The 27,553-nt window shown below is 47.5% G+C and overlaps 4 protein-coding genes across 5 annotated transcripts; 1 reads left to right on the forward strand and 3 right to left on the reverse strand.

Moving 5' to 3' along the window:
* Window positions 1-930: 930 nt before the first annotated feature.
* LOC6602888 (glucose dehydrogenase [FAD, quinone]) lies at window positions 931-5,164 on the reverse strand. The gene is made up of 3 exons (XM_026989334.1): window positions 5,151-5,164; window positions 2,704-3,204; window positions 931-2,635 (listed from the first exon to the last, which is right to left on the reverse strand). The coding sequence occupies exons 2-3, from the start codon at window positions 3,083-3,085 to the stop codon at window positions 1,137-1,139; spliced, it is 1,881 nt and encodes a 626-aa protein (XP_026845135.1). The 5' UTR covers window positions 3,086-3,204; window positions 5,151-5,164; the 3' UTR covers window positions 931-1,136.
* Window positions 5,165-9,393: 4,229 nt separating this feature from the next.
* Window positions 9,394-16,619, forward strand: LOC6602861 (flotillin-2). 2 transcript variants are annotated; one of them, XM_026989317.1, is made up of 4 exons: window positions 9,394-9,532; window positions 14,462-15,029; window positions 15,093-15,276; window positions 15,344-16,619. In XM_026989317.1, exons 1-4 carry the CDS (start codon window positions 9,394-9,396, stop codon window positions 15,521-15,523), a joined length of 1,071 nt encoding a protein of 356 aa, XP_026845118.1. In that variant the 3' UTR covers window positions 15,524-16,619. The 2 variants fall into 2 exon arrangements, with proteins under 2 accessions (XP_026845118.1, XP_026845120.1); XM_026989319.1 differs by lacking the exon at window positions 9,394-9,532 and adding an exon at window positions 13,864-14,309.
* Window positions 10,446-11,520, reverse strand: LOC6602862. Its single transcript, XM_026989320.1, has 2 exons — window positions 10,905-11,520; window positions 10,446-10,778 (listed from the first exon to the last, which is right to left on the reverse strand). Exons 1-2 carry the CDS (start codon window positions 11,445-11,447, stop codon window positions 10,446-10,448), a joined length of 876 nt encoding a protein of 291 aa, XP_026845121.1. The 5' UTR covers window positions 11,448-11,520.
* Window positions 16,620-17,961: 1,342 nt separating the features above from the next.
* LOC6602860 (probable 4-coumarate--CoA ligase 1) lies at window positions 17,962-24,741 on the reverse strand. Its single transcript, XM_026989310.1, has 5 exons — window positions 24,333-24,741; window positions 20,683-20,893; window positions 19,497-20,036; window positions 19,314-19,428; window positions 17,962-19,236 (listed from the first exon to the last, which is right to left on the reverse strand). The coding sequence occupies exons 1-5, from the start codon at window positions 24,612-24,614 to the stop codon at window positions 18,594-18,596; spliced, it is 1,791 nt and encodes a 596-aa protein (XP_026845111.1). The 5' UTR covers window positions 24,615-24,741; the 3' UTR covers window positions 17,962-18,593.
* Window positions 24,742-27,553: the final 2,812 nt, after the last annotated feature.

Genomic DNA, 27,553 nt, shown 5'->3' on the forward strand with positions numbered 1-27,553 from the left:
TACTTTCTGTTTGCCCGCCATAAACAGCCATAAATATTTATAGCGTAGCTCCCCCACACACACCCGCACTCTACGGCTATACATACGGCTGTACATATGATATGTACATTCCGCGTATATTTACGGCGTGGCTGTGACGCATTCCCGTCCCACAGGTGGCGCTGTGAATGAACTCCAGTCAGCTGGTCGCTCAGTGGGATAGGGGATAGGGGCCTAGTGGTGGCCAACAATCACGATCTTTTCGATTATTTGTAGGTCAAAATTCTGTCTGAGTCTGATCCTTAAGCTAAGATATTTTTGTGCTGGATATACGGGAGGGGAACATCGATGGTGTTTGTGGTGTGATGAAGAGCTCTACACAGAAGTGACTGAAAAGAATAAATAAATACGAGCATCAAGTCTCTTTCGATCATTTGATTGTTGCACTCCTCATCATCAGACACATATTTAAATCAGCTTTTCTCAGGAGTAAAAGATAACTCTTCGATCTGCGTCTGCCAGTGTTAACGGCCATACTGCGGCATTGCGTCTATACCGATATCGATAGTGTAAAAAGGCTATAACAGCTCACGGAAAGGAGCTAAAAAAAGACAACAGATCGAATAGATCAATTTTGAAACGATCGTTCTTTCATTTAAATAGATCTGAACCAGATTCGGCAATCTGGTGTTTAACACCTTCAAATTATCGGTCTGCACATCTATCTCTTAATCGAACGATAATTAAACTGCTGCTCCCATGCTGAAGATTACTTTCACTCATTAGCCACCCTTTACAATGAAGATAACCAGTTTTGGATAAAAGCAAAAGTGAACTCTTAATATTATATTATCATATTCATTTGAATCGTTTAATCGTACATTAAATTAAAATAAATACAGGCGTTTCCCTAAAAAATACAATACAAAAAAAAATTCCATGTATGTCAGGATAAGAGGAGATGTCAATAAATATAATTTTGGATAGGGTCAATCAGACTAAGAAGCTATACAACTTAAACATTCGCACATTCGCACATTCACACACTCACACACTCACGCGTAAGTCCATTCAGACACAGATTCATTCACATTCAGGGGCACATTCAGGTTCATCCAGACACTCACTCACTGGGGGGAATAGTTCGAACCTAAGACTTAGACGATGGTGTTCTTGATCCAAAACTCCTTGATCATGTCACTGCCCTTCTCGGCGATCATAATGACCGGTGCGTTCGTGTTGGCGGACACCAGCTTGGGCATAATGCTGGCATCGATGACGCGCAGTCCCCGGATGCCGTAGACCCTCAGCTTGGCATCGACGACAGCATCCTTGTCCCAGTAGGGCCCCATTTTGCAGGTGCCCACGGGATGGTAGATGGTCGAGGTGTAGCGCCGCACCATGCACTCCCAGAAGGCGTCGGTGAAGAGCGGCACCTGCTCGCATCCCGGCCAGCGGATGCTGGAGAGCCGGGACCCGAAACGCTGCATAGCCTTGGTCCGGGACAGGGCCACGGCGATCTTGACGCCCTCGATCAGCGTCTTCATGTCGAACTCGTCCGTCAGATAGTTGGGGAATATGTACGGGTAGTCGAAGGGGTTCCCGCTGCGCAGCCGGATGCTGCCCACGCTCCGGGGCCGCAGCAGCATGGGAATGATGCTCCAGGCATCCCGATTGTTGATCGGCTCGAACACGGACCGGTAGAAGGCCTCCGTCAGTCCGTGGGCCTTGCGCAGCTGTGAGCCGCCATCCGAGTTGGTCGACCCCGACACAAAGTGGAACTCGATGTCCGGCCAGTCGAGCGTGCTGTTCGCGTATTTGGTGTTCACGTAGGCCAGCCCCTCGACGCCGCCGAGGATGGTGAGAGGTCCCTGGCCAAAGACGGCGTACTGCAGCACCGTGGACATGGTGTGGAAGCGGTTCTCCACAATGGACACGGGCTGGTTGACCAGGAAGGTGAGGCCGCCCAGTCCGATGTGATCCTGCAGGTTCTCGCCGACACTCAGCTCCTTGATGAGCGGTATGCGGTGCTTGGCCAGCTCCTTGCGCGGACCCACACCGCTCAGCATCAGCAGCTGGGGACTGTTGACGGAGCCGCCGGAGAGCACCACCTCCTTGGTGGCCCGCACGTGGAAGAGCTTCTGGTCCTTGACGAACTCGACGCCGAAGGCCAGCTTGCTCACCGGATCGATCATGATGCGGGTCACGTGCGAGTTCATCGAGATGTGTAGATTGGGGCGCAGCCGGGCGGGGCGCAGAAACGCCTTCGAGGTGGAGCAGCGAGAACCGCGCCTCGTCGTGCCCTGGGCAATCATGAACCCGGTCATCTTCTCTCCATTGAGGTCCCTGTTCTCGTATCCCATCTCCACGCCGGCCTCCACAAAGCTGGCCGCCAGCGGCGTGTGGTACGGCGCCTCGCCCACTGTCAGATACCCGCCGGTGGCATGGTACGGCGTATTGGCCAAATACTGATTGGTGTTGTCCTCCGACTTCTTGAAGTAGTACAGGGCGTCGCGATAGGACCAGCTCGGGTTGCCCATCGCCTCCCAGTTGTCGTAGTCGTGCTTCGATCCCCGCAGATACAGCATGTAGTTCAGCACGGAGCTGCCGCCGAGCACCTTGCCTCGGGGCCAGTTGCAACGTCCGCCCTGCATGGCTAAGGGATAAATGAGACGAGCTTATAGTCTCTTGAGTTCGTAATCTGGAGCCAATCTGTCCGCTTACCCAGACAGGAAGTGCCCGATGGTTCCGTCTTGTACTGCCAGTCGATCTTCGATAGCTGCAAATAGCCGGCCATTAGGGGGACGTCCGTTAGCTCCGTCTCGTCGCCGCCCGCCTCCAGGAGCAGGACATTCCAGTTCTCCACCTCCGTGAGACGGTTGGCCACCACGGCCCCTGCCGACCCGGCTCCTATCACTATGAAGTCATAGTGATCGAGTATCTCGTCGCCGCTGACATCGCTGGGCTTCGATTCGGGATCCATGATCTCCTCGTACTGAAAATAGGCCACCGCCGCCATCAGCATGGGGATGAACCAGCTGTTGCTGGTGGCCGCCGTCACCGCTCCGCCGATCGCCGAGGCGGCTCCCACAATTGCCGAGCTCATGTCTCTCTCTCGCTCTGGGGATGGGATCTACGTATGTGGGTCGTCGCTTGGTCGTTCCTCTGGCTGTCTTCCAATTCCAAGCGATCTACAATGTACGTACGATCCGATCCGAAACGTGTCTGTAATGGCAATTGAAAGTTTCGTAGAGTGGGGGTGAGTGGAGTGGAGTGCAGTGCAGTGGAAGAGTGGACATGACATGAAAAGTCGCGTAGTCACTTAGTATGTAATCGGGTTAGGCGATCACCAGGGATCGAGTGAGCGGAGGTCGGGGGTTTAGCGATCAGGAGCCGATTTTCATGCCGCTTCCATATTTCAATCACGATCTCCCATCGATTCAAAGATTTCGTAACTTGCATTTGTTATGCATACCCTTCGTCTTCGTCTTCTACGCTGTCTCCGACTCGGACTCTAAGTATTACAGTGGCAGATAATCGTGATCGCTAGATCTGTAAGCTCATTTGTAGGCTTGATGGTATCTGATTAGCACGAATACACAACTTTACATAGTCGTACACCCTTTGGACCCAATGGGGGAGAGTTGCCGCCTCGGTAATGAATTTGGAAAGGGTATACCTCTTCTCTGGTCATTCTGGGGGATCGTCATAGTATCTCTGTGTTCAGGAGATAGCCTTTTCATTCGGAACTTTATAATTGTGTGGGGGGGCTATCAAAGGTCTCAATAATCCTTCGATATCTACTGTTCCAATGATGACTGTTTTCTAGATCTGAAAGCTTCCCTTGAAATTACTTTTTTAGGGTATCTCTCGGCCACCATGGGAGAGGGTACCTTTGCATCTTTCTTGTCTTATGCTGCATTGACTTTTCGTTGCACGTGTTTCTTGGGCCTTGGAGACGGCTCTGGGCAGAGGGGTATGGGGTATTGTCTCCCGCTTAAAAGTGAAATCTCCATCTCTATTATAAAACTCTACTGGGGGGGCAATCGACAAACAAAAAAAAGAAGAAAAATTTAAAATGCCAGCCACTTTTCTTTTACTCACAAGCGAGTGGCATGCAACCATTTTGTTGCACACACACACACACACAGCCTCCACCTCTCACTTGCAGCCAGCTTGTTGGAATGCTGCATGCTTCTGTTTCCCAGCTTTCTGGGAAACCACAACATTTCCTGTCGCCAATTTTTGCATAATCTGACTTCCAGCAAACATGGGATATGGATATGGAAATGTTGCTGTTGCTGTTGCTGTTTCTTTGGATTCCAGGCAATTACAAACATGTTGCTGTTAGCTGTTGCTGCTGTAAACTGGTTGGCCCTCTGCTGTCGGCTCTGCTGCGCTGAGAGTTGAATGTGCGCTGCCGCTGCGGCTTAAGCTGCTCCTAGTGCTGCCGCTGCCGCAGCCGCCGCTGCCGATCAAGTTCAAGGTACAACATTCAACTGGCAGCCATGGCGCTGCGCTGCCAGCTAGCGACTGCTGCTGGAGACCGCAATGCGAATTCGAGTGCCAATGGAGATGGAAATGGACATAGGAATAACCTGCTAAACAGTTTGTTAAACAGCCCCAAAGAGAAATGCATAACAACAGAATAGACGAGAGCACAGACGAAATGCTAGCTTCGGGGAACGAAGCTTAAGATACCCCGCAACTACGTGAATTCATCAAACTCTTTTCTTTCGGACAATCAGAGATTAACCTAAAACTGCATGCTGCATTAAGAAAGATCTGGAACAAAATGTCTCTCTCTTTTCCTTGCCGCTGCCTGAATCTGGCAAAAATCGAAACACCCTCTACGCACACCAGGGTGCTCCGAGATGTACAGCTGCTGCTCGTGTAACAACAGAGAGAGAGAGAGAGAGAGACGAAGAGCGGCACACGACATACGACATATGTACGTCGTAAGCCATGAATCACTTTCGTTGAGAAAGCTTCTGCGTAGGCGCTGCCGCAGCCGCTGTTGCTCTGCCGTCACCGTTACAGCCGGCGTCGCAGAGCAGAATTATCGTGCGTATTCTTTTTCGATGCCTGGTTCTTATTGACTTTGATTTCTTTTTTGGGATTGCTTTTTGTTTTTTTTTTTTGCCGCTGGCACACTTTTGCTGCTTACTCACTTGGGGGGGATGGATGGGTGGATGGTTGGAGACAAATAGAGATTCTAGGAACTATGAATGACAGTGGAGCGGAGCGCGTTTCCTTCGACTGATTTGTTTGTGCTTTTTATGCACACTTTCTTTCCGTGTATGTTGGTGCGAGCTCGGAGATTCGATTCGATTCGATTCGATGCGATGCGCGGCCGCACGTTTTGAGGTTCGGTGGCCAACTGGGCAAGATATGGAGAGAGGGCCCCGCTAGAGAAGGCCACGGAGCCAGTCGCGCCACGCACTCTTTCTCCCGCTCTCTTTCGCCTTGGGCTGGCTCTCTCGCGCTCTCCAACTCTCCAGCACTCTGGCTCTCTTTCTCTTGCTGGCCATCTCTCACTGACTGGTCTGGAGAGTGCGCATTGCGCATGCGCGGCCTGCATGTACTCGTACTCGTACTCGTACAGACAGGCAGGCGGAGGGAGGGGCCCTTGACAAGGTGTCCGTTAGTTTCCACCTGATATGGCCAATTGGCTGCACTTCCTGTTTGGCTTGTCGCAGCAGTGCCTCTTGGTTTGGGCCATGTATTGATGGCCAACACTCCCCGACGTGTTTGCCGGCACGTAGACACGCTCACACAGTGCCTGCCGTCTTGTATGCGTGTGGAGAGTGCTGGCGAAATGCTTTCACTCTTATTTTATGGTCTACTGGCCAAAAGCTCGCCCCGACCAAAGGTTCGTACTCTCTGACAACACCTTTTTGTGGGTCACTGTGGCCGCCCAGTGACGTCAGGCAGTTAAATGCACAATTAAATGGAGAAGATGAGAGAGGAAGCACACCCTTCACACTCTTCAATGTTCAACAGAAAAAAGCACCAAATACTCTTTTAAAAACCATTAAAGTACTACATACTCAAACCATCACCTGGTTATTAATATTTCCATTACCAATACCAATAAGGTAACATTTAAAACCCTTGCCTAAACGCATAGTCTTCACGATTCCTATTCGATTCACAAGAAACTATGTATATACCGTTGTTTCTTTCACTTCCGTTTGGGGTCTTAAGCTCGGATTATACCGCCCTCTACCATATTATATCCACCACTAATTCCCTTCCTCTTCTTAAATTACTAATACTCACATACCTCTCTCATAATTAGTAGTTCTCTTAATAAATTGAGTTATCATTTTCCTCGCATATTAGTCCAACAGCTATCTTTCCTGCATGTTCGCGATCGTGCGGCAGCGCCCCTCGGTCAGCTGGTCGGGATCCGCGCGTAACACCCTTCTGCTGGTATCACACGGGCCACTTGCTCCCATGGGTAATCCTCTGGTATTCCCCTGCAAGTGTCCTTTAGCTATAATATAATATGTATTTAAGAGAAGGAAGGCCATGACTGAATCAAAAAGTTCTGCATAATTTGGGTAAAATAAATAAATAATGCACTGGGTTTTAGACATTTTTAAGCCACAAAATTAAACTAACTTTTAACCCATTTTTTGGTGCCAATTTGAACCATACCGTTACCGTATACCGTTACTTACCATCTCTCTCTCTGTCTGTCTCTGTCTCCCTTTCAGGTGGCTGCTGCGGCTCAACGAAGAAGCGGACCATCGTCGGCGGATGGGCCTGGGCCTGGTGGCTGGTGACGGACGTGCAGCGGCTCTCGCTGAACGTGATGACCCTGAATCCGATGTGCGAGAACGTGGAGACGGCCCAGGGCGTGCCGCTGACCGTGACGGGCGTGGCCCAATGCAAGATCATGAAGGTACACCCCATCGTTCCCACAGCGCCCCCACCCAGCCAAAACTCTTGGATTTTCTGTATTATTTCATTCGGTTTGTTTGTCGAGTACTCTGGCAACCCTTTATTCTTCTGCACCACGAATCGAATCTGAACGAAACTGATTGAAGCTTGATTGATTGGCCCCTCCCAACCCCACCCAACCCCACCCCCGTTTTCTTTGAGTTCTGTATGCTAGCTAGATTTTGTTCCTTAACGATTATCCCGATGCATCCCCCAGCCCTGTAGAGAGAGAGCCCGATCCCAGGGCTGGTAGCAACGTAGAGATTTGGTATCCCATCCCGCTTGCATCTTAGTACTTAGTCTAGCCCTAAGCCGCCGCATCCGTATCGAATGTATTTTAATCCAAAATTTGGCTCTTTGTTTTGTACAAATTCTTTGCTGTTCCGATCTGAACCAAACCCGCCCCAAGCAACACCCCTAACATCCCAATCGAATGCATATTTAGCCCTGCAAGCGCCCCAACTCTGCCCGACACCAAGTAAGTTGAGAGATCACCCATTCCAGTGGTCTTTTCATGTAGCCCTAGTCCTAGCTCTAGACTTAGATGTCGCTGTATGCTCGCACACGTATTTAGAAGTAGACTTGCCACCACACACCCGCTTCTTTTCTTTGGTTTTCCACATGAATTTTCCTTTTGGACTCCACCCTTGTTTCATTTTGATCAGTATTTAGATGCTGTTGATTATGCTATCGATCGATTTCGATTGATTATTTGATATTTCTGTCACTGGATCTGTTAATGATCCCACATCCCAGTCTTTTGTTGATGCTCTTTTAATCCAACCATTTTTCACCCTTTTATTTATGTGTATATCCCCAAACTATTCGGTAATGCTATCGATCGATTATCGATTAGTTGTATGTTTATCCATTTTTTACTCGATCACTCAATCATTTGATTGACCTGATGACTAACTCAATCATGTGATAGCCCGATTATTAGATCACTTGTTTATCCGTGCACCCATTCGATCACTCCTCCGCCATTGCCATCACACCTATCACTGATCTCTGATCGCTGATCACTGATCACTGATCGCTGATCGCTGATCACTGATCACTTTGATCTGTGATCTTTACTGCACCGCCTGTGAATTGGGCACGCGAATCACAAAAGCACTCGATGACTCGATGTACGATCCGATCGACATACGAGTGGTTTGCTTTTTCTAATTTATGGTCTGAATTATGATCGATGCATTCGTGATATATGTAGATGTATGCCTCCAAATTATGTTCCATTACTTAATTATTTCAATTCGATTTTGCAGTCATCTTCGTATAAGAATAACGATTATAATAACGACGAGGTATGTTTATTTGATTTCACATAGAATTTTGTTTTGAAACTGTTTTTGGCCTGGTGTCGAGTCCTGTTTAAGTTGTTGCCATCCATCGATTTGGGTTTACATACATTTTCTTTGTTTTCTTTATGTTGCTTTTATCAATCACTGGGCGCCAAACACACACACGCACACACACGTACACACACGCACTCACATAGGGAAAATCCTTTGAATGTCCTTCATTTGTTCCGTAATGTTTGATGCATGTTTCTATTGTTTGTTTTTTTTTCTGGTTGGCTTTTTTTTTATTTTGTTCTGTTCAAAGTCATTCAATCATCATCATCAGAAGATGAGGTAGAAGAAGAAGAAGGAGAAGGAGAAAGACAAGTACAGTCTACAAATAATTACAATTTCAAATACAAAAAACAATGAATAAACAAAACGTAAACCTTGTTGACCTTTGTGTTCTACACTTTTTTCTCTACTCTCTTTTCACCAACCACCAAATCAACCAAAATCAACCAATTACCCTGCCGATCGATCGTTCGACTCCAACTCAACTCGAATCCACCACTCGAACCAACTCGAATCAACTCATCAAACTAATCCGCAACTAATTGTAAATGATATCGACAAAATTTAACCACACACCAACACTCACCAACACACACCAACACTCACCAACACACACCAACATACGCATCAATTAAACAACAACAACAAATCGTTTCGAATTGATTTGAACAAACAATATCTATATACAATACATATGTATGGTCTACTCGAAAACTGCTCCTCTACTCCGTTACTACTACTACCGTTACTGCTACCGTTACTGCTATATGGTTACTGCTGTTACCGTTAATCCATGTATCGCTCTCTATTCTCTTTGTATCTCTCTCTCTCTCTTTATCTCTGACACACACACGCTGTCTCTATGCGTGTGTGCTTACGTGTGTGTGTGTGCGTGTGTATGTGTATCTACGTGTGCATGTGTGCTTGTGTGGGTGATCTACAACAACAAAACCTCCTGCGGATCCAACAACCACAAAAAAAACAATCAAAATCGATCAATCGATTAATCGAAATGTTACCATTCTATCAAACAACACACACACACACCCATACATTACTGACACATACACACACACCACCCACATACTGCCACGCCCACGCACAGATGATGAATGTATATTATTTCCATCATCAGGCCGACGAGCTTCTGGGCACTGCTAGTGAGCAATTCCTGGGCAAGAGCGTCAAAGAGATCAAGCAGACGATCCTGCAGACCCTCGAGGGACACCTGCGCGCCATATTGGGTAAGTTCAAAGGGATTCGAAGAGATTCAAAGCGATTCAAAAGGATTCGAAGCTATTTGAAGTGAAGCAAATCAAATATAGGAATAAGTTCACTGTGGAAAAAAATGAGGTTACAGGCCAGGTCGAATAGATCGCATGCCCTTCTTTATATGTTGAACCATACCCCCAATATTGAATAAGCCTACAGCCTAATTTGTTGTGCCAAGTATACTCTCACTGTTGGGCTATGATGATGGGCATGGATTGAGAATTGGCAGGCATATGGGACACAATACAAAAAGTCTATCAAGATTCGTTGGTGCGAGATGTCACTAGGTGTCAAGGTGCCTGCCTGTGTCGGAGGCTCCTACGATGTATACAGAGAGTCTGATTAGAAATATGAAAGCTGACAAAAAAGTGCCCACACCCCAGGCTGACTTAGCTAATCCATTGACCGAATCCGCCTTGGGATTGGCAGTTCAACTTCTCTACGGAGTAGCAAAAAGCACGTCCATCGAAGGCCCCATAACATCTCCCAAAAACTGTCCCCCAGCTCTTCGAATGCTAGCCGATAAAACCTTTTTGGCAGCTCTTTTACAGCAACCTAGTCTGCCCAGAGTACCTAGACCACACTCCTAGTAATAGACCTTCCAATGGTTTCTGCTGCTGAAATTACGAGTATAATTTATTTGTAGTGCATTAAATTTGTGTGCGGATATCTCTGGTAATGCATTATTCTTGGTGTTTCGATTGGCGTGTTTTGTTTTTGTTTTAGTACCCCTGTAAGTCATCTTCTATGTACTATATACTAAATACTATATGATGTTTACTGTGTCCGTTTTGGTCTGTGTGGCTCTGGAAAAATAATCAAATTTTGAATAAAACTAAAAAAAAAAGAAAAAATAGACGAAAGCAATCAACATCAATATCAAAGCTAACGACGGTAGTAGACGTTGATGTTCGGCTGGTCGAACATGTTGATGTTGTAGTCCAGCTCGTCCAGCTCCCGCTCGATGTCGATCTTGCGGTTGCGCACGCGCAGCGTCGGCACCGACACCGGCAGATGGTTGTACTCGGCGATCAGCTTGTCGTACTTGAATCGGGCCTCGTCGAGGGCAGCCTTGCGCTCCGCGCTCGTCATGGGAGCGTAGTTCTCGTATCCAGTCTGTGCCTCCTTCGGGGGCTGCTTGGGGCCTGGGTGGGGGTGTGGCATTATGTCGCTTTGGGAGTGACGGCTTGCCTTGGCCCGGACTGTGTCTGCCTTGGACTCCTTCACACCTCCGGCACTCGACTTGACTGTCGCATTGGACTTGACTGTGGCATTGGACTTGACTGTGGCATTGGACTTGACTGTGGCATTGGACTTGACTGTGGCATTGGACTTGACTGAGACGTTCGACTTGATCGAAGCACTTGACTTGACTGTGGCACAGGATTTGACCGTCTCCTGGGATGGCGATCTCTTGCTGTGTCCGCTCTTCAGTGTGGCCGTAGATATCACGGTCTTTACAGAGGTATCACTGCGATGGCTGAGGGGAGCATCGCCATCGCCGTCGTCGCGCTTGGATTTTGTGGAACGTATGGAGCGCTTTGAAGCCCTGGACACTCGCGAGCACTGGGACACAGTATCGTCCATGTCACCGTCACCCCCACCCCTGCCACCACCGCCACCATGGTTCCTGTCCTTGTTGCACTGACACTCCGGGCAGTACTGGCCGGGGCGGCCATGGTCGAAGGCGTAAGGCTGCGTCAGGCCGCAGCGCAGCTTGGATGACTGGTAGGAGGCCGGGTAGTCAATAGCCGGCTCCCGACGACGCATCTGTCCGTGGGGGAGCAGCTTTTTCGGATAGTGCAGCACCACGGGGCGCCACAGCGGAGCCCGAAGAGCCGCCGAAGCCGCCATCTGGCCGTGACTGTTGAGCACCGTCTTGGACATATTTCGTTCCTACCTATGGCCAGGCGGCCAACCGTCGAACGTGGAAAATTATTGTCTCGTAGAAATTTAAATATTTTTTACCTTGGCTCACTTTCACCAAAAACCAAAAAATCAGAGCGAGAAAATATTTCCGAAAAATATTATTTGAGATTTTTGATACGTGTGCGTTCTGCTTCGAGTGTAAAAATGTACTGAGCTCTCGGTGCCGGCTGCCGCACACATCAGGGATAGAATTTGAAATCAGTGCCTGCTTTAATTCGTGCTTTTTCTCCCTAAAAGGAATTCCTTGACGTTGCTCTGCTGTATTGATTGAAACGGGGTCCCCGATTTTTTCAAAAAATGAGAAGAGAGGGAGAATGTTTGGGTTGGCCATGGGATGACAGGATCATTGAATTTTTCGAAAATAAAAAATGCTCTGTTATGGGGACTCGTGCTTTCATAGGGACAACATTAGGTACTTCATGATTGGATAATATGAATCTTTTGAATTGTCTCCTTTAACAAATAAAAACCAAGAGAAAAGTTTAGGAATCGTCCTCCATTTCCGGCAAAGTTGTCGTTTTTTAAAGCAGAAGTGACTGCTCAAAGAATACTTTTCCAAATCCTCGTAAGTAGAGATAATGTAGAAGACAATGATGCGCTGCACAAATTTCCCATAACAGAACGGAGACGAACACTACTGATTGTGGTATATTTCCGCTGAAATACTTAAAAGATATCGAAAAGAGCTGATTTTTTTTTTAGATATTTGAACATTTTTGCGTCTTTTTTGAACACAATTCGGAACTGAGTTTCCTTTCAAGTAACATCCTAGTGGTATTCGACTCAACTATCGAAAACAATTACCCGGTTTGAGGTCAGCATTCGTATCAGAATTGTCCTGGAAAATTTAAAGACTTGTAAAATCCGTTCAAGATGAACGGATCGGACCTTGAATTGAATCAGCACTCGGTTGAAGGCCAAGACATTTACCCCTTTCATTTGCAAAGATTATACTGCAGAGGGGCCGAGTACCAGCTGGGTGAATGCCCCCATATTCTGCAGGAGCAGCAGCAGAATCAGGACTCCCAGACGGCTTCAAATGGGAACTTGAGCAAAAGTAGAAACCACATTCATTTACTTGAAAAATATCGAAGAAATGAATGCCAACCAGAAATACTGTCCCCCAACCAGATGGGATCCTTTACTCCATCCTGCCGGAACGAGGTGCAGAATACCCTGTCACATATTTTCAACCAGAGAGAAAAACAGGTGCAGAGGCAAACAAAAGCTCTAAGCTTCCAAGAGATTCAGATTACGATTCCGATTCAAAAAGTGTGACAGATTTGTAAGTAGATGGGCCGGGATCGCAAAGGTTTGGCCAGAAAGAGCCCGAAAGGAAAATGAATCTTGCTTTTGCCAAAGAGCTATCCAAGGACAAGATCTGCCTCATTTGCTTGGAAATCGTTATGGCAAAAGTAGGGCTGGAGAGGCTTTCTGTTTCTCGTGCATCCACACCTGTCGCCGGAGCAGAGGTGTCCCCTTTGCCGCTTCTCTTCAACCCATGCCAGCGCCAGTGCCCTCTAGGTAGACACAAAGGAGGAGAAGGATAAGCAGCCCCGATGGTCTGCCAGCATGGCCGTGTCAAGTGTCCAGTTTGCAACGGATAATATAAACTAATTATTCAGTAATTCCATTCCCTTAGATGTGTCATGTCCCTTGATTAAACTCAAATGGTACTCGTACACCTGGTACTCCCTCGAGTATATATTTATATTGATTGATTGTCTGTGTGGCAACTGAATATGTAATCAAGTACTCGTAAATACTTGCATTCATGAATCGGGTTCTATTATGATATCATATCTCGATGCGAATTGATTTGCAAGAGCGATAGGGGTTGTTCCCGATAATCGAACGTTCATGAAATATTTTGTGCTCTATCTATTCGAATCTCCCTCGAAGACCTTAACCTTGCTCCGTTCATAAAAACTGATGGACGACATTAAATAACTCAGCGGGGAGGCTGCTTCTCAACTTTTGCCAGCTCTTTTTCTCTAGATCTCGAGCCCTCGCTCTGCCCAGTCCATGGCTTTCAATTAAACCCAATTCGAGTCTAGGGCCTGCGCGCTGTGGGCAAACTTTTACGAGACCCCAACTCAAGGTACCTCCGCTCTCAAGGTAGTTTTCATAAGCGCGACTACAACAATTACAAGGCGGACAGACAATATCAATTTGAGTGCGAATACTGAAACGATTACAAAACCACTAAGCAAAGCCGGGTCCGGGCTGGGACTGTGGCTGTGGCTGGGGCTGGGGCTGGGACTGCGTCTGTGGCCTGTGTCTGGGGGGGAGGGGGGTCTCTGTCTCGCTTTCGATTGCGGTCCGATGTCAGTTGCGAGCTCAACGCGACACGCTCTGGTCGTGGGGTCTCTACGGGTCTCCGAGTCTCCGATTCCAATCGCGTGTGAGAATTTATACGTGCATACTTTTGTTGTGGGTGGTCGACCGGGGGTGACCTTGACTACAGGGGATGAGAACTGGCCTCCGAAGAGGATTTGATCGCTGCAACTGGATTCCAGTCTTGTTCGGACTCGGACTCCCATGAGTGACGTCAGTTGGGCTATCAGTCTGATAAGGCCACCGATAAGACTGCGCCAAATGACGTCAGAGCGAAGACAGAACAAGAAAGAGCTTTGATTAAAAGCTACCAAAAGACAGATAGATAGATAACCACAGCTGTGTACGAGTAGATAGCCTGCGAGCCAATAAGTAGCCCTGAGCCTCCGTGGCGCGCCAGTTGGCTGGCGACATGTCCGTCGTGTGGATGGGCGTCTTCAAGGTGGCCATGATAGTGGGCGTCACCAGTTTGGTGGTCAGCCGGTAAGGCAATCGATTGATTCCAAACCACCACCAAACCCATTCTCATTCCCGCCTCCACCCCCATCCACACCCCCAAGCTCTTGCCTGACCTGTACAAGTGCCATCTCATACCCCACGCCTCATACCGTTTTCCATTCTGTTCCGCTTTGCAGGAACGCTTACAGTCGAAGAGGTGTACAAAGACCGCGACCAGTTCGCGGCCTTGGTGCGCGAGGTGGCCGCACCTGACGTGGGTCGCATGGGCATCGAGATACTGTCCTTCACCATCAAGGATGTCTACGACGATGTGCAGTACCTGGCCTCCCTGGGCAAGGCGCAGACCGCTGTGGTGAAGCGCGACGCCGATGCCGGAGTGGCGGAGGCCAATCGAGACGCCGGCATCCGGGAGGCCGAGTGCGAGAAGAGCGCCATGGATGTGAAGTACTCGACGGACACCAAGATCGAGGACAACACGCGCATGTACAAGCTGCAGAAGGCCAACTTCGATCAGGAGATCAACACGGCCAAGGCCGAGTCGCAGCTGGCGTACGAGTTGCAGGCGGCCAAGATCCGCCAGCGGATCCGTAACGAGGAGATCCAGATCGAGGTTGTCGAGCGCCGCAAGCAGATCGAGATCGAGTCGCAGGAGGTCCAGCGCAAGGACAAAGAGCTCACCGGCACCGTCAAGCTGCCAGCCGAGGCGGAGGCCTTCCGACTACAAACCCTGGCCCAGGCCAAACAGTGAGTCGAAGCCCCACTATTGGAGGCCCTTTATTCATATTCATATTCGTATCACCCCAACAGATGCCAGACCATTGAGGGCGCCCGTGCCGAGGCGGAGCGCATCAGGAAGATCGGTGCGGCCGAGGCCCATGCCATCGAGCTGGTCGGCAAGGCCGAGGCGGAGCGGATGCGGATGAAGGCTCATGTCTACAAGCAGTACGGCGATGCTGCCATCATGAACATTGTCCTCGAATCGCTGCCGAAGGTCTGTCCACTATTTGTTGACTCTATTTTTGACACTTAAAGAGTATTAATCGTAAACTGTTCCGCAGATTGCTGCCGAGGTGGCTGCTCCCTTGGCCAAGACGGAGGAGATTGTCCTGATCGGAGGTAACGACAATGTGACAAACGATGTGACCCGCCTGGTGGCCCAGCTGCCCCCCTCGATCAATGCCCTCACCGGAGTGGATCTGTCCAAGGTGCTGGCCAAGATACCCGGGGCCAAGGCGTGAGACCTAATGGAATGGGACATCCAGCACATGGCAATGACAACGTAACGCACCGCAAAGGAATTGTAACTGACAAGGAACGGAGAAAGATGGAGAAAGATGGAGCTAAACAAAGAGAGAGAGAGGGAGAGAGATACGGAGGGGGAGCTGGCATTTGTTAGAGCGAGATGCAGTGCGGAAGCAGCATCAGGAAAACGAGAGGCGATGCCGATCGCAGCAATCGATCGATAAACGCAATCGAACATAGCAAAATGTACTCCGATATTATATATATTTACAGATATGTGTATGTCATATACTGTGTGCATGTGCGCGAGTGTGTGTGTGTGTGTGTGTGTGTGCCTGATCGATGTAGTAGTATATCCGTGTAACAATCAAAAAGGACGAACGTTAATCTCAGCTAAAGTTATGCATTTCGTACGCAGCATTTTGTGGCCTTTTCTCCATATAACAGAATCAAATACAAATAAATAGAAGTATGAGATTTGTATAACTTTAACCAGCAACAAAACAACCAAAAAAACATACATTAAGAGAATTGTGCAGAATCTTAGCTACTTTATATATACATATATATATACACGCATCTACTATATATACTTATACATTATACTTATACTTAAACTATGAAATTGTGCTTCGAACCGAACCCACTGGGGTTTCCACTACAAACAGTGTTGTGTAGGGCCCTCCTTTCGATCCGCTTACTGGCTACACTGCACAACACAAGCAGCAACTTTTGCATTTCCAAACTGTTCAAACTACTGAAACTGCCTTCGAATGTGACGGTGAGAATTTATCCAACGGAGAGCCACAGACAGTCAGAGAGTTTCTGATCCTTGTCGCTTCACAACACGGTTTATTCTTCGGGACCGCCATAGCTTGAGCTCTTCCAACACTCACACACACGCACACACACAAACACACTCACAAGCACACACCCATGACCGAATCATATTTGTATTGAGTTTTTGTGCACAAAAAGAGAACCGATTGTACCATTTTATGTCTCATCCTATCCATAATATGTATCGAATCTTTTTGTTATAACCCAGTGAGGTCCGATTCAAGATATTCGTCTCGATATACGTATTTTTTTGTGGTTTTTTTGTTCTATTTATATTATTATTATTATTAATATTATTATTATGTATTCTCTTGTGCATGCACGAGTATGTATGTATGTAAATGGATGCATTTAACAAATTTTGGACTTCATTTTTGCACTTTTTAGCAAAACTAACAAAATTATATACCAAAAAAAAAGGGAAAGAGAGGGAATCAGTTTTGTTACACTTAACTGGAATTTAGTTATAGCAATTTTTGTGAGTTTTTTGAGACCGGATCCGTTTTGTTTTTCTAGCGTAATTAACCTTAATTTGTTTAAGCAATATCCCGAACGATCAGCTATCAAAATCAGCTTACATTTGCAGACATATATATATTTACTATGTATTCACACACACACACACACACACACACACACACACTAACACATACATATATACATCTATTTTTTTCTATTGTATATTAAGTGCAAGTAATTCACATAAATCGTAATTCAGCGTACAATAACAGCTAAAGTGCAAGAAGACATCTAAACGAAAAGGAACTAAACTAAAAACTAAAACTAAATAAATCAAATCTTAAATTTTGTGTATTTTGTCGTAAATAAATAAATTGAAAAAGAAATTCACCGAAAAATGCTTTGAATCACATAAAAGGACCGTCTTCGGACCGGATCGTAGGATTATAGGCTGTGCCGTGAAAACTCAATCTTTTTTGAGGTCTAAGCTTATTTTTGTTACATCTACATCAAATACTATATTTATGAGCACTTAGACAAGGTACTATGCATGTAGAATTTGCAGTGCCCGACGAATTTCTCAGAAATGTTGAAATCTGTTACGGAAAAACATTGCTTAAAATCAGACATGGGAATATTGTAGTACTTATTCGATTCTGTTTGGAGCAGTTTAACTAAAGATTAATGTAACTCTGGTCATTTGAATAGAGGCTCTATTACAGTAATGCTGATATTTTTAAACGCTCAGTAAACCAACACCTTTCTTGGCGATCTTCAATACAACACATACACATACGTATGTATGTCCATATATGTATGTAGAATGGACTTGACTTTCAACCTATCCAGGCGGAACTATTCATTTATGTTGTGGTTTTATTTCAATCATGTGCCACAATATTGTCTGGATTTTTTGACAATTTGTAGGCCCATCAATCAAATGATACTTTTTGGATTGACATCAAATTTTAATAGGTGCAAAATGTCTGCTGGTAATAATTGATAAAATACAAATAATGTGATGACGGATGGGGTTAGGGTTTTCCAAAAAAACAAGAGATTCTTTTAAGGCTGGGCCACTGCACTTTCAGAGCCATATCCTAGGGATTCCCTTTCGAATACTCAAAACAATTTGTAACTTGTTCATTCCGTCTTTATTCTCAAATATTATAGCACACATATCATATACATTTATGGATGCATGCCATATGCCAGCATCTCTTTACCATACATTTAACAAACAAATACATTTTAGGACACTATACAAAAAAAAAAAATTAGTTGTGAATATCATAATTTCGTCTTTAAACTTTGAAATATCAACGCTCCAATACGATCTGGGTCCGTCATTAAGTATAATAGATCGATCTGATCTGATCTGATATATATATATATGTATATAGTGTAATAGATTATAGTTTTAGAGCTGATGTATGGATGTTGGGTAGGGGCTAGGTACGGGATAGGATAGGGATAGGTAGGGGGAGTGGAAGAGGGTGCTTACACTACGAGTTCAGCCTATTCTACTCTTACATACTATGGACCAATCGAATGCCTAATCGAGACCTACTTCTAAGTCTAGGACTAAATGTTTTCGAAGGTCTAAATGCAATGCTCACACAAGCCCGCACGGGATCAACTCTTCGGACCAGGGCCAACATTGATGGATATCATACACACATTATAAAACGACAAAAAAAAAACGATTGAAAAATATATATAGTACTCGTACTCGTAGATCCCGATCTAGGGAGGCGTGCTTAGGGCTCAGTCGGAATACTGAGCCTTGAGGTCCTTGCGCAGTATCTTGCCGGTGGGATTCTTGGGCACCTCGTCCACGAAGATAACGCCGCCCTCGAGCCTCTTGTAGTGGGCCACACGCTCGGCCACATAGGCGGCGATGTCCTCGGCCGTGGCCTCCTGGCCCTGCCTGAGCACGACAATCGCTCGTGGCGCTTCTCCGTTCAGCTCGTGCGGGATCCCAAAGACAGCGGCCTCGAGGATCTTCGGGTGGTCGCGGAGTACCGCCTCCAGCTCCGCTGGGGGCACCTGGAAGCCCTTCACCTTGATCAGCTCCTTCATGCGGTCCGTGATGTAGAAGTAGCCGTCCTCGTCGTAGAAGGCCACGTCGCCAGTGCGCAGCCAGTTGCCCGGAAAGAAGGTGACCTGGTTGGCCTCCTCGTTGTTCAAATATCCGGACATCACCTGAGGTCCACGCACACACAGCTCGCCCGTGGTACGGGGTCCCACACCCTTCAAATCAGCGCCATCCAGGGGCACAATCTTGGCCTCAGTAGAGCCTGAAAGGATGCCCGTGGAGGCGTAGCGTGTATTGCCTTCTGGTGTAAGAAGCACAACAGGCGAGGCCTCGGTCATGCCATAGCCCTGCTTGAAGGCGACCTTGGGGAACCTAAAAAGTGGAGTCGAGAGTGTTATTTTAAGCATAAAGCATAACGGTTAAGATCTTTTGGGGGGCATGGCACTCACTTCTGCAGAAAACGCTCTACATCGTGCTGGCCAATAGGTGCGGCTCCGCTCATCACAACTCTCAATGCGGGGGCCGTCGCCTCATTTATATTGGGATGATTGATCATAAAGAGCGCTGGAACAGACAGAGGATCCAATTATTATCATTCCGCTATCGTATTCTAGTCGTATTCATGGACTCACCTATGGGCGGTACAAGATTCAATATGCTGCCCTTGTACTGGTCCAGGGCCTTCATGAAATCATCCGGCTTGAAGGCCGGCATTGTGGCCAGCCTGGAGCCCTGGCCAAGCTTGGACAGCATCACCACAGTGAGGCCGTAGATGTGGAAGAAGGGCAGCACTCCGGGCAACGTGTCCTGGACGCTCAGGTTTAGGGACAGGGCGGCCTGGACCTGTTCGCAGTTGCTGGTGATGTTGTTGTGGGACAGCATCACGCCCTTGGGCAAGCCCGTGGTGCCCGAGGAGAAGGGCAGGAAGACCATGTCGTCCGCAGTCGCCTCCTTCGGCACCTGCAGGTCATCGTAGCGCACATTCTGGGTGCTAATCAGCTCGAAGAAATCGATGGCTCCCGCGGGCAGGGAATCATCCTGCCGGCTCCGGATCACGGCAATGGGCAGCCGCTTACCGGCCAGCTTGCAGGCCTCGTTCAGAGTTCCATAGTTCTGGACGGTGCCCACGATGAGATTCGCCGCGCTGAAGGTTAGCTGGCGGGCTATCTCCTCTGCAATTGATCAAATGGGAGTAAATACAAATGTTAATGATGATCTTTCGACTTTAGCCCCGAGAAACAGAGCAAAACAGATTTCTACAACATTCCCATAAGGCTTAGTGGGTACTGTCGTGATAAGGAACCGTACCGGGCCGTGCCGCCTCTGACGCACTTGACAGCTCCCAAATAAACACTTTTCTCCAAATACATATATATGTACATACATATGGTATGTACACTTGATCTCATTGTACAGCTACACATAATGAAGAAAAGGCCTAAAGTACCTTGGAAGACTCAATGAAATTGATTTGATTATCCATATAGAAGAAGGTTCCCTTATTATTGAAGTCATTTCCCGAACGTTTCTCGAATGTTTCCCATAAGCGAACGGACACTTTTCACAAAGGTTCGTACAAATTGCAAGTGCCATCCCTGATTAAATACGAATGGACATACGAATACGAGTTTGGGATCCGATTTGTACTGCTTGAATGGATAAAGCTGGAACCATCAGCATCCGCGAAGGTCTATCTACTATCTAATCAACTGATCTGTTGATGCTAATTGGCGAATATACATACATAGGTATGTACATGCCATATAGCTTATCTCTGAACACAACTGTACGAGGAAACAGCAAACCGAGCCCACTTACCAGCGGTGTAGATGGGGTTGACGGTGGTAACCGTCAGGCCGGCCTCGATGGCGCCCAGCGTGGCGATGGGGTACTCCGGCAAATTGGGCAGACAGATGGCCACCACGTCGGGCTTGCGGAGCTTGAACTTTGTCTGGAGGCGAACCGCAAAGGCGGCACTGGCATCCCGCATCTGGGCGAACGTATACTGGCGATCGGTGACGACGCATACCTGAAAGGACGAACGGCAGAAGGAACACAGATGAGTTGTGAATAGCCCCAAAGGTTTTGGTGATTTCAGTTCCGAAACAAACACGTTTACGTACTGGGGAATCTGTACACAGAAAAGTGCATTCGCTGGACATTCAGAAGCCTTTTTCGTGGCTAATCAGTTAACCACAGGCCCCAACATGACTCTGGCTTCCCTTCCCTGCCCTTCCCCAACCATACAACCGGTTCGGGGCTACGGTGAAGGTCATCAGCATTTGCCAAATGACAGAAAGACAAAGAGACGTAAAGACGGAGAGAGGTAGAAGGGTAGAGAGCGTTGATTGTGGGAGGGGGTCCGCCGGTTAGGCTATGCTGATTGCCGATTGTCCACATTAAATTTGCGCAGTCCGACATCGTATATGGTTAAAAATAGGCATTATAAATAGCGACATTGCTCGCTCCAAACAAACCCAACAACAATGATCATATCAAAACATTTTTAAGTTAACTCAAACGAAAGAAAACAAGGCATACGACTACTCTCACTCGAGTGCCGAGGCTGTTGATACCCTTCCACATTGGTCGTAGTCATCCGACTTGGATTCAATTTGGCTGAACAATGAACCCTGACACACGCGGGTTATGTGGGAATATCTTTTGGAACCACCATATAGAATACCTATGTATATTTTATTTGATACATGTTGGGGTTTCATTGGGGTCTCTGGTATCTGAAATGGCCAGATTATTCTCGCCGCCCGATCGTTGCTGTAACAGCCTGCTGTGTCGTGTCGAACCCATCATACCCTTTGTTACGGTATCGCAGTGCAAACACACACCGACACACACACACACACCCATGCACGTCGTAATAAACACAATAATAAGAGAATCATTTCGTGCATTTGTCGATCACCGCTCTGCACCCCCACTCCGCTGCGAGCATCTAGCAACGCTTCGCTTCGCTTCGCATCGTTCGGCTGCTTGTGGGGGCAGTGCGACGGTCCAAAGTTCAGTGGGGCAAAGTACAAAGTCTGCAAAGTCTAAACGAGTCGTGGCGCGCCTCTCTCTTCCTCTCTTTACATACACACCTCTACCCAGCACGCTCTCTCTCTCTCTCCCTCTCTCTGCCGTAGAGCGGAGAGCGGGTTTGTCTATTGGTATCTCTTTTGCTCTGATTTCGTGCTCGTCGGCGACGGACGCCGCTGCGTTTTTTGACTTCTCATGCCGGCAGAGGCTGGACCCCATTGACTGCCGGCCACTGCCGCTGACGTCACAGCGCAAACAAAATCATCAAAATTTGGACAGAAAAAGAACGGAAAAGCAGATAACAGCGTAAATAATTATAAAAAGAAAAAAAGAAAAACATTTTATGACCGCGACCAGTCGTGAATTTCGACAGGGTTCAAAACGCGTGATCCGTACTCGTGAATTAGCACACAAATCGATCAATCGGAGGGCTATAGTGTGAAGTATACAGTGGAACTGCATTCAATAACGAGAGTCCCCCACCCAAATGCAGTGCTTCGATTTTCGATCTTAATCGTCTCTATTTCCAAGCCGAAGACGATATAACCGAAGACCGACAAGATCGTATAAAATGGGTCGAATATTTGATAATAACAGGCCTATAGTAGTATCGTATAGTAGGTCTAATACATAGTGGGATCGATCGATCTGTTAGTTAAGCCCCCTGCCTGGGCTTTTTATCTTGTGTCAACTGTTTCGCCCTGGTGCTGGGGGTGGGGGGTAGCTAGGGCATAACTAAAGAACCTTTGGACCGGACTCGTGGGGCCTGACGCTTTTAATTGCATTTAATTCAACAATTGGCCCCCAGCTCACACATGTGGCACTCTGCGTGTATGTGTACGTGTGAGTACAGGGTGATTACTCGGTTATATCAGTCGCCCCCTGGCAAATCACCTCACCCACACACTGCACACACTGCACACACTGCAATGATGGCAATAAATTTCAATGAAAATTATTTGCACTTTGATTTGCACAAGCCCAGTGGGAGCGAGAGAGAGAGGGAGAGATCGTGCACAGAGAGAGAGCGTAAGGGATAGAAATCTCAAAAGTGAAAATTGTAAACATTTGGCGAAGGTCATCGCCGCCTCCCATGTAAGTGGAGAGGGAGGGTGGCGGAGCCCTGGCTATGGGAAAGTTATGCAATTGCCTCCCGAATTCGAGCGCTAACCGGGGGGCACGGTGATGGGCATGTGGATGATCTGTTATACGAGACTCGCTTTCCATTGTGTCAGCTGGGCCTTACTCGAACGACAGCCACTCGACGCGATTCGTTTAATCGTGCCCCTCCGTAGACAGTATTTCTTATCAGCAAGCATTTCTCAAGCAATTTGCCACCGGGCACTACACGACTGGCATTCAATGAGCCGTAAACGTACGGGTGGACAAAAACAGAACAGGGGCCCAGATGAGAACCGGAACAGGAGTCTGGCAAAAATAGCACGCTCTCTGCCGATCTTTGGGGGGGGCGGGGTAGGGGCCTGCCCCCTCCCCATTGTGAGTAAGAGTAGTAAATTTCACTTTCGCCGCTATCATCGGCTCGCACTTGTACTCGTACTGGCTTATCAGCTCCGTCCGAACATTACGCTTGTCGCCCGATAAGCAGGGGGGGCATTAATGACCCAAATACTCGTCCAATGCTATCTGACTGATAGCGAATAATCGGACTGATTACATATGCGTATTGTATTCCGATTGGGCTGGGGCACAGATGGGCGGCGGGAAAGCAGCGATTCCGATATTGGACGGTCATAAAAAAATCAATTTTTGCCTGCATACTCGGATAAGTATAGACTGGCGCGCCGGTTCAATAGCCCTGGGTCATAAACAAACAAAGGGGGGTCTGGTCGCGAATTGCGATTCGTTCAAATCGGAATTCTCTAAAGTGATTTGTGGCCCGAATATTTTGGGGCAGGTTAGCCTTTAGTCGGATAGTGGGGAAGAGAGAAAAACTTTTCTCTCAGGATTTCCCAGAGAACACCCTTCGGAATCTCGTGGAGAACTTCCAACAAAAGATAACTGACTTGAGGATGGACCTCCAAGGAGAAAGCTTAACAAGGAGCGGACACACTCCACTCCATTGCACTTCACTCATTGAAAACCTTCGAGGTTCTAAGTGGAAGTATTTCCATGAAGTACCCGCGTTCAAGGAGGTATCCGTGTGATTGCCGAGAGTACATAGCACTTCAATTAGGGTTCTGGGTAGAACGAACTTGACTTGCAACATCACAGAGGAGCTCCTTACCAAAAGCTTAATTTAGAGATAAAAGAGAACCCCGCAGGCGGATATTTTCCCCCAGAGATTATAGGAACGAACTACATAATATCTGAGAAGATTTCAGAGGGGTAAAGTAAACCGCACTTGACTTTCGATTGCCTCGCACTTGATATAAAACTTTGCACTGGGATTATTATTATTGTCAAGCACTTACCGCTGCCGTGCGGCTCTCCCACTTCTTGAAGTCCCGCCAGACGTACTCGTGGAGCGGCACATTGCGCACTACGATGGGGTCGTAGGGGGAGGTCTTGTAGTAGCCATCCTCGGGGCTGTAGTGCAGGAACTTGTCCGTCTCGCTGTCGCCCTGAGCTCGCGCCCTCTCGGCGCTCACCGTGCTGGTGTTCCTCTGCCGGCGTTTGGTCGTTATCGAGCGTGTAGCAGCGCTGCTCAAGGCGGAGGCGCTGCGCAGACGCAGCAACTGAGTGGCTGGATACATGGTCTCTCTCTGTGTGTGTGTGTGTTTGTGTATTTGGAACTGGAGTCGAGTTTGGAATTTGGCTGGGGCTGCTGCTGCTGCTGCTGCTGCTACTTCTGCTTCTGCTCTAACGACTGCTGCTGTCGAGTGTTGAGACACGACTGTCGGCTGGCGTCGCAGTGCGGCGCACAGTAAATGCCTGTTGCTGGCACACAGACGCACCCACACTTGCACGCTCACAGACGATCGCGTTGGCGTTGCCGCTGGTCGTCTGCCCCTCTGCTCTGCTCTGCCCGTGCTCGGCTGTGCTCTGCTGCGTCTTTATCCTCCTTTGCAATGTTGCACTGCACTCGCTCTCACTCTCTGTCTCTCTCTGGCACTATCCCGCTCACCGGCCGGCTGGGCTGCTCTCCTCTAGGCGGCGACAGACTATTCAGACTGCAATTTCAGCATCTCCCTCTCTCTGGCAGTCTAGCACTCTAGCACCTCCAACCTGTAACTGTAAGTTGAAAGAATTCCGTCAATTTGAGTGTATTTATACATGTGGTAATAAAACGAGAGAGTGGCAATACAGAGAGAGTGGGGCACACTCCACAAGGCACTCGATGAGCGGGAGGAAATGCCTCACCGTATTCTGTCCAAGATGCTATTCCCATTCCTTACTATTTTTCCTATTTCGATGCCCGCAAATCGGCACTGGCATGATAAGGAATCGAAACCGCGAGCGGACAGGTGTGGGTGGTGAGTGGGTGTATTAGTATTACTCCTGAAATCTGAAATCTGGTGTTGCGGCTGTGTTGGGCCTGACGGCTGTGCATTAACGTCCAGCTTTCTTGTTGTCTGCGCATGACGGGGCAGTCTTCCCCGTTATCGCTGCCTCGGGTAATACATATGTATACATATGTACATATCCCACAAATGTTGAACCTTGATCGCGGCGTGGCGGTGACTCGAAACTGATATTCGTAATCCCAAACACCTCTACCGCCTTGCAAATTCACAGATTATCTCAATCTCCCGCACCCCCGGCTGTCTCTGGGGAGTGCATTAACCTCCGTATGGGGAATTTCTATGTGTGAAATGGAAACTTTGTCAAAGAAATGAATTCATTTCAAAAGCAGGAGACCACTCCACCAGTGCTCGCAAGTGGAAAGCAATGCGAGAGCATTGATACCCTCACAGGTAGAACATTCTTTTATTATATGCGAGTACCACTCACAAGATTTTCCCACCAGACCATGTAACGAAGGCATTTTGTGATTGAAATGATTCCCATACAAGATGTGCAGCAGAGCTGTTTACTTCTCTACGTGACAAACATCTGTTCCAAGTTACGATGCTCTCTGCCATTGTATAAGAGAAGAGAGCAGTGGACGGTAGATTAGAGTAGAGGAGAAGAGAAGCAACAGCGACAGCAACAGCAACAGCAACATTTACAACGTGAGCATAGCTCAAGGCCAGAATGCATTCCCTCTCGCTCACACTAATCTGGCATGCACATTGCATTGCCTCTCCCCATTCCATTCCATTCGCACCACGATTTGCATGGCTTTCTCTGCTCTCTCGCTCTCCGACCATCGTACTGTCTCTCTGCTGCAGCGATCCGCTCCCTCTCTATATCTCTCTCTGCGTCTCTCGCATGCATTCTGTGCGAGAGAATGCACTGACTTTTACAGTGGGCGCTCACAAATTCTAACAAAAAAAAAAGCATTATTCAACAGCTGCCTTATCAGCGACTTTTAGGGGTCGGTCTGTTTGGATTTAATTCGCCCTGATATAGAGCTTGTTTTCCCAGATGCAGAGTCATCAGTGAGCCGCCCACGCTTTGCACTCTCTTGGAGAGAGTGAGCATGCTGAATTCGAGCGCCTCGCGTTCCGCTCTCGACCTGTTTATTCAGACTGCAAACGGTCGTGTGAACTTTGTACCCAAGCTCAAAGTCGTCGTCTAAATTGATGGTCCGTCCCACAGTCTATGCCGCCGCCGAAGCAGCAACAATACCAAAGCCAAAACATGAACGAAAGACTGACTTCGGATGCCGAAGCCTTAGATACCCTTGCAGGTCCATCGTTTCAAAGGCCGCTCTACCGCTTATCGATATATCGTTCGATCAAGCCGGTGAAACTGCTTTGGAATATAATATAACAGAACATTTCTATCCGCATAGGATCTAGTATATCTAAAACTTTGTTTAATTGATCGATTTCAAATAAATGTGAAACAAATGTTCCTTTAGAAGGTGGCTGATGCTTTTTTCTGCGTTGCACACATATGGGTAAAATGATAATACCCGCTTTTCGAGCATATATAACAAAATCCGAAATGTTTATCCAGGCAAACCAGTTTTTCTTGATTTCATTGATGTTTTGTTGTTGTTGCTTTCGCCGTGGGTTTCGGGTGCTGCATTTGTTATGGAGCCTATACTGCAATACGACTGCAGCTCCAACTTGTTTACTGTTTTGTTTTCCAGCTCCACTCAGCTAGCACTCCCCCTCCGCCTTCTTGCCAGGGCTAAGCTTTGTTTTCGAAGGGATTTAGATTTCACGGAGCGCAATGTCCAAGTTTTAGAGTGGCTTTATCAGTTATGGTTCGTCGTCTTATTATTGTTACTATATGAGTATATTCCTACTTGTTTATTCTTATGAATGTATATATGTATGTACATACATACATACATATGTACATGGTATATACAAAGTTTTGCCACACCGAATGTCTTACGAGTTAATTTTATAATCTCCCTTTTTGGGGTTGTGTCGCGCTCAATGCGTGTTTCGGAACTGTGCCAGTCCACGACCAGGTCCACGTCCCCCAACTTGATGCTTCGAATGAGGGTGGGCCTGCATTGGGGGTTGGTTATACCCGCTACGCACTCAGGACGGGGGTGTGCTTCTTTCTCGCACCTGTTGGTAACAGCCAGAAGAAACTACAAGATCTAACCAGAAGCGAATTACAATCTTTT

The sequence above is a fragment of the Drosophila persimilis genome, unplaced genomic scaffold (genome assembly GCF_003286085.1).
Source record: "Drosophila persimilis strain 14011-0111.01,24,50 unplaced genomic scaffold, DperRS2 tig00000232-arrow-arrow-pilon, whole genome shotgun sequence".
NCBI classification, from domain to species: Eukaryota; Metazoa; Arthropoda; class Insecta; order Diptera; family Drosophilidae; genus Drosophila; species Drosophila persimilis.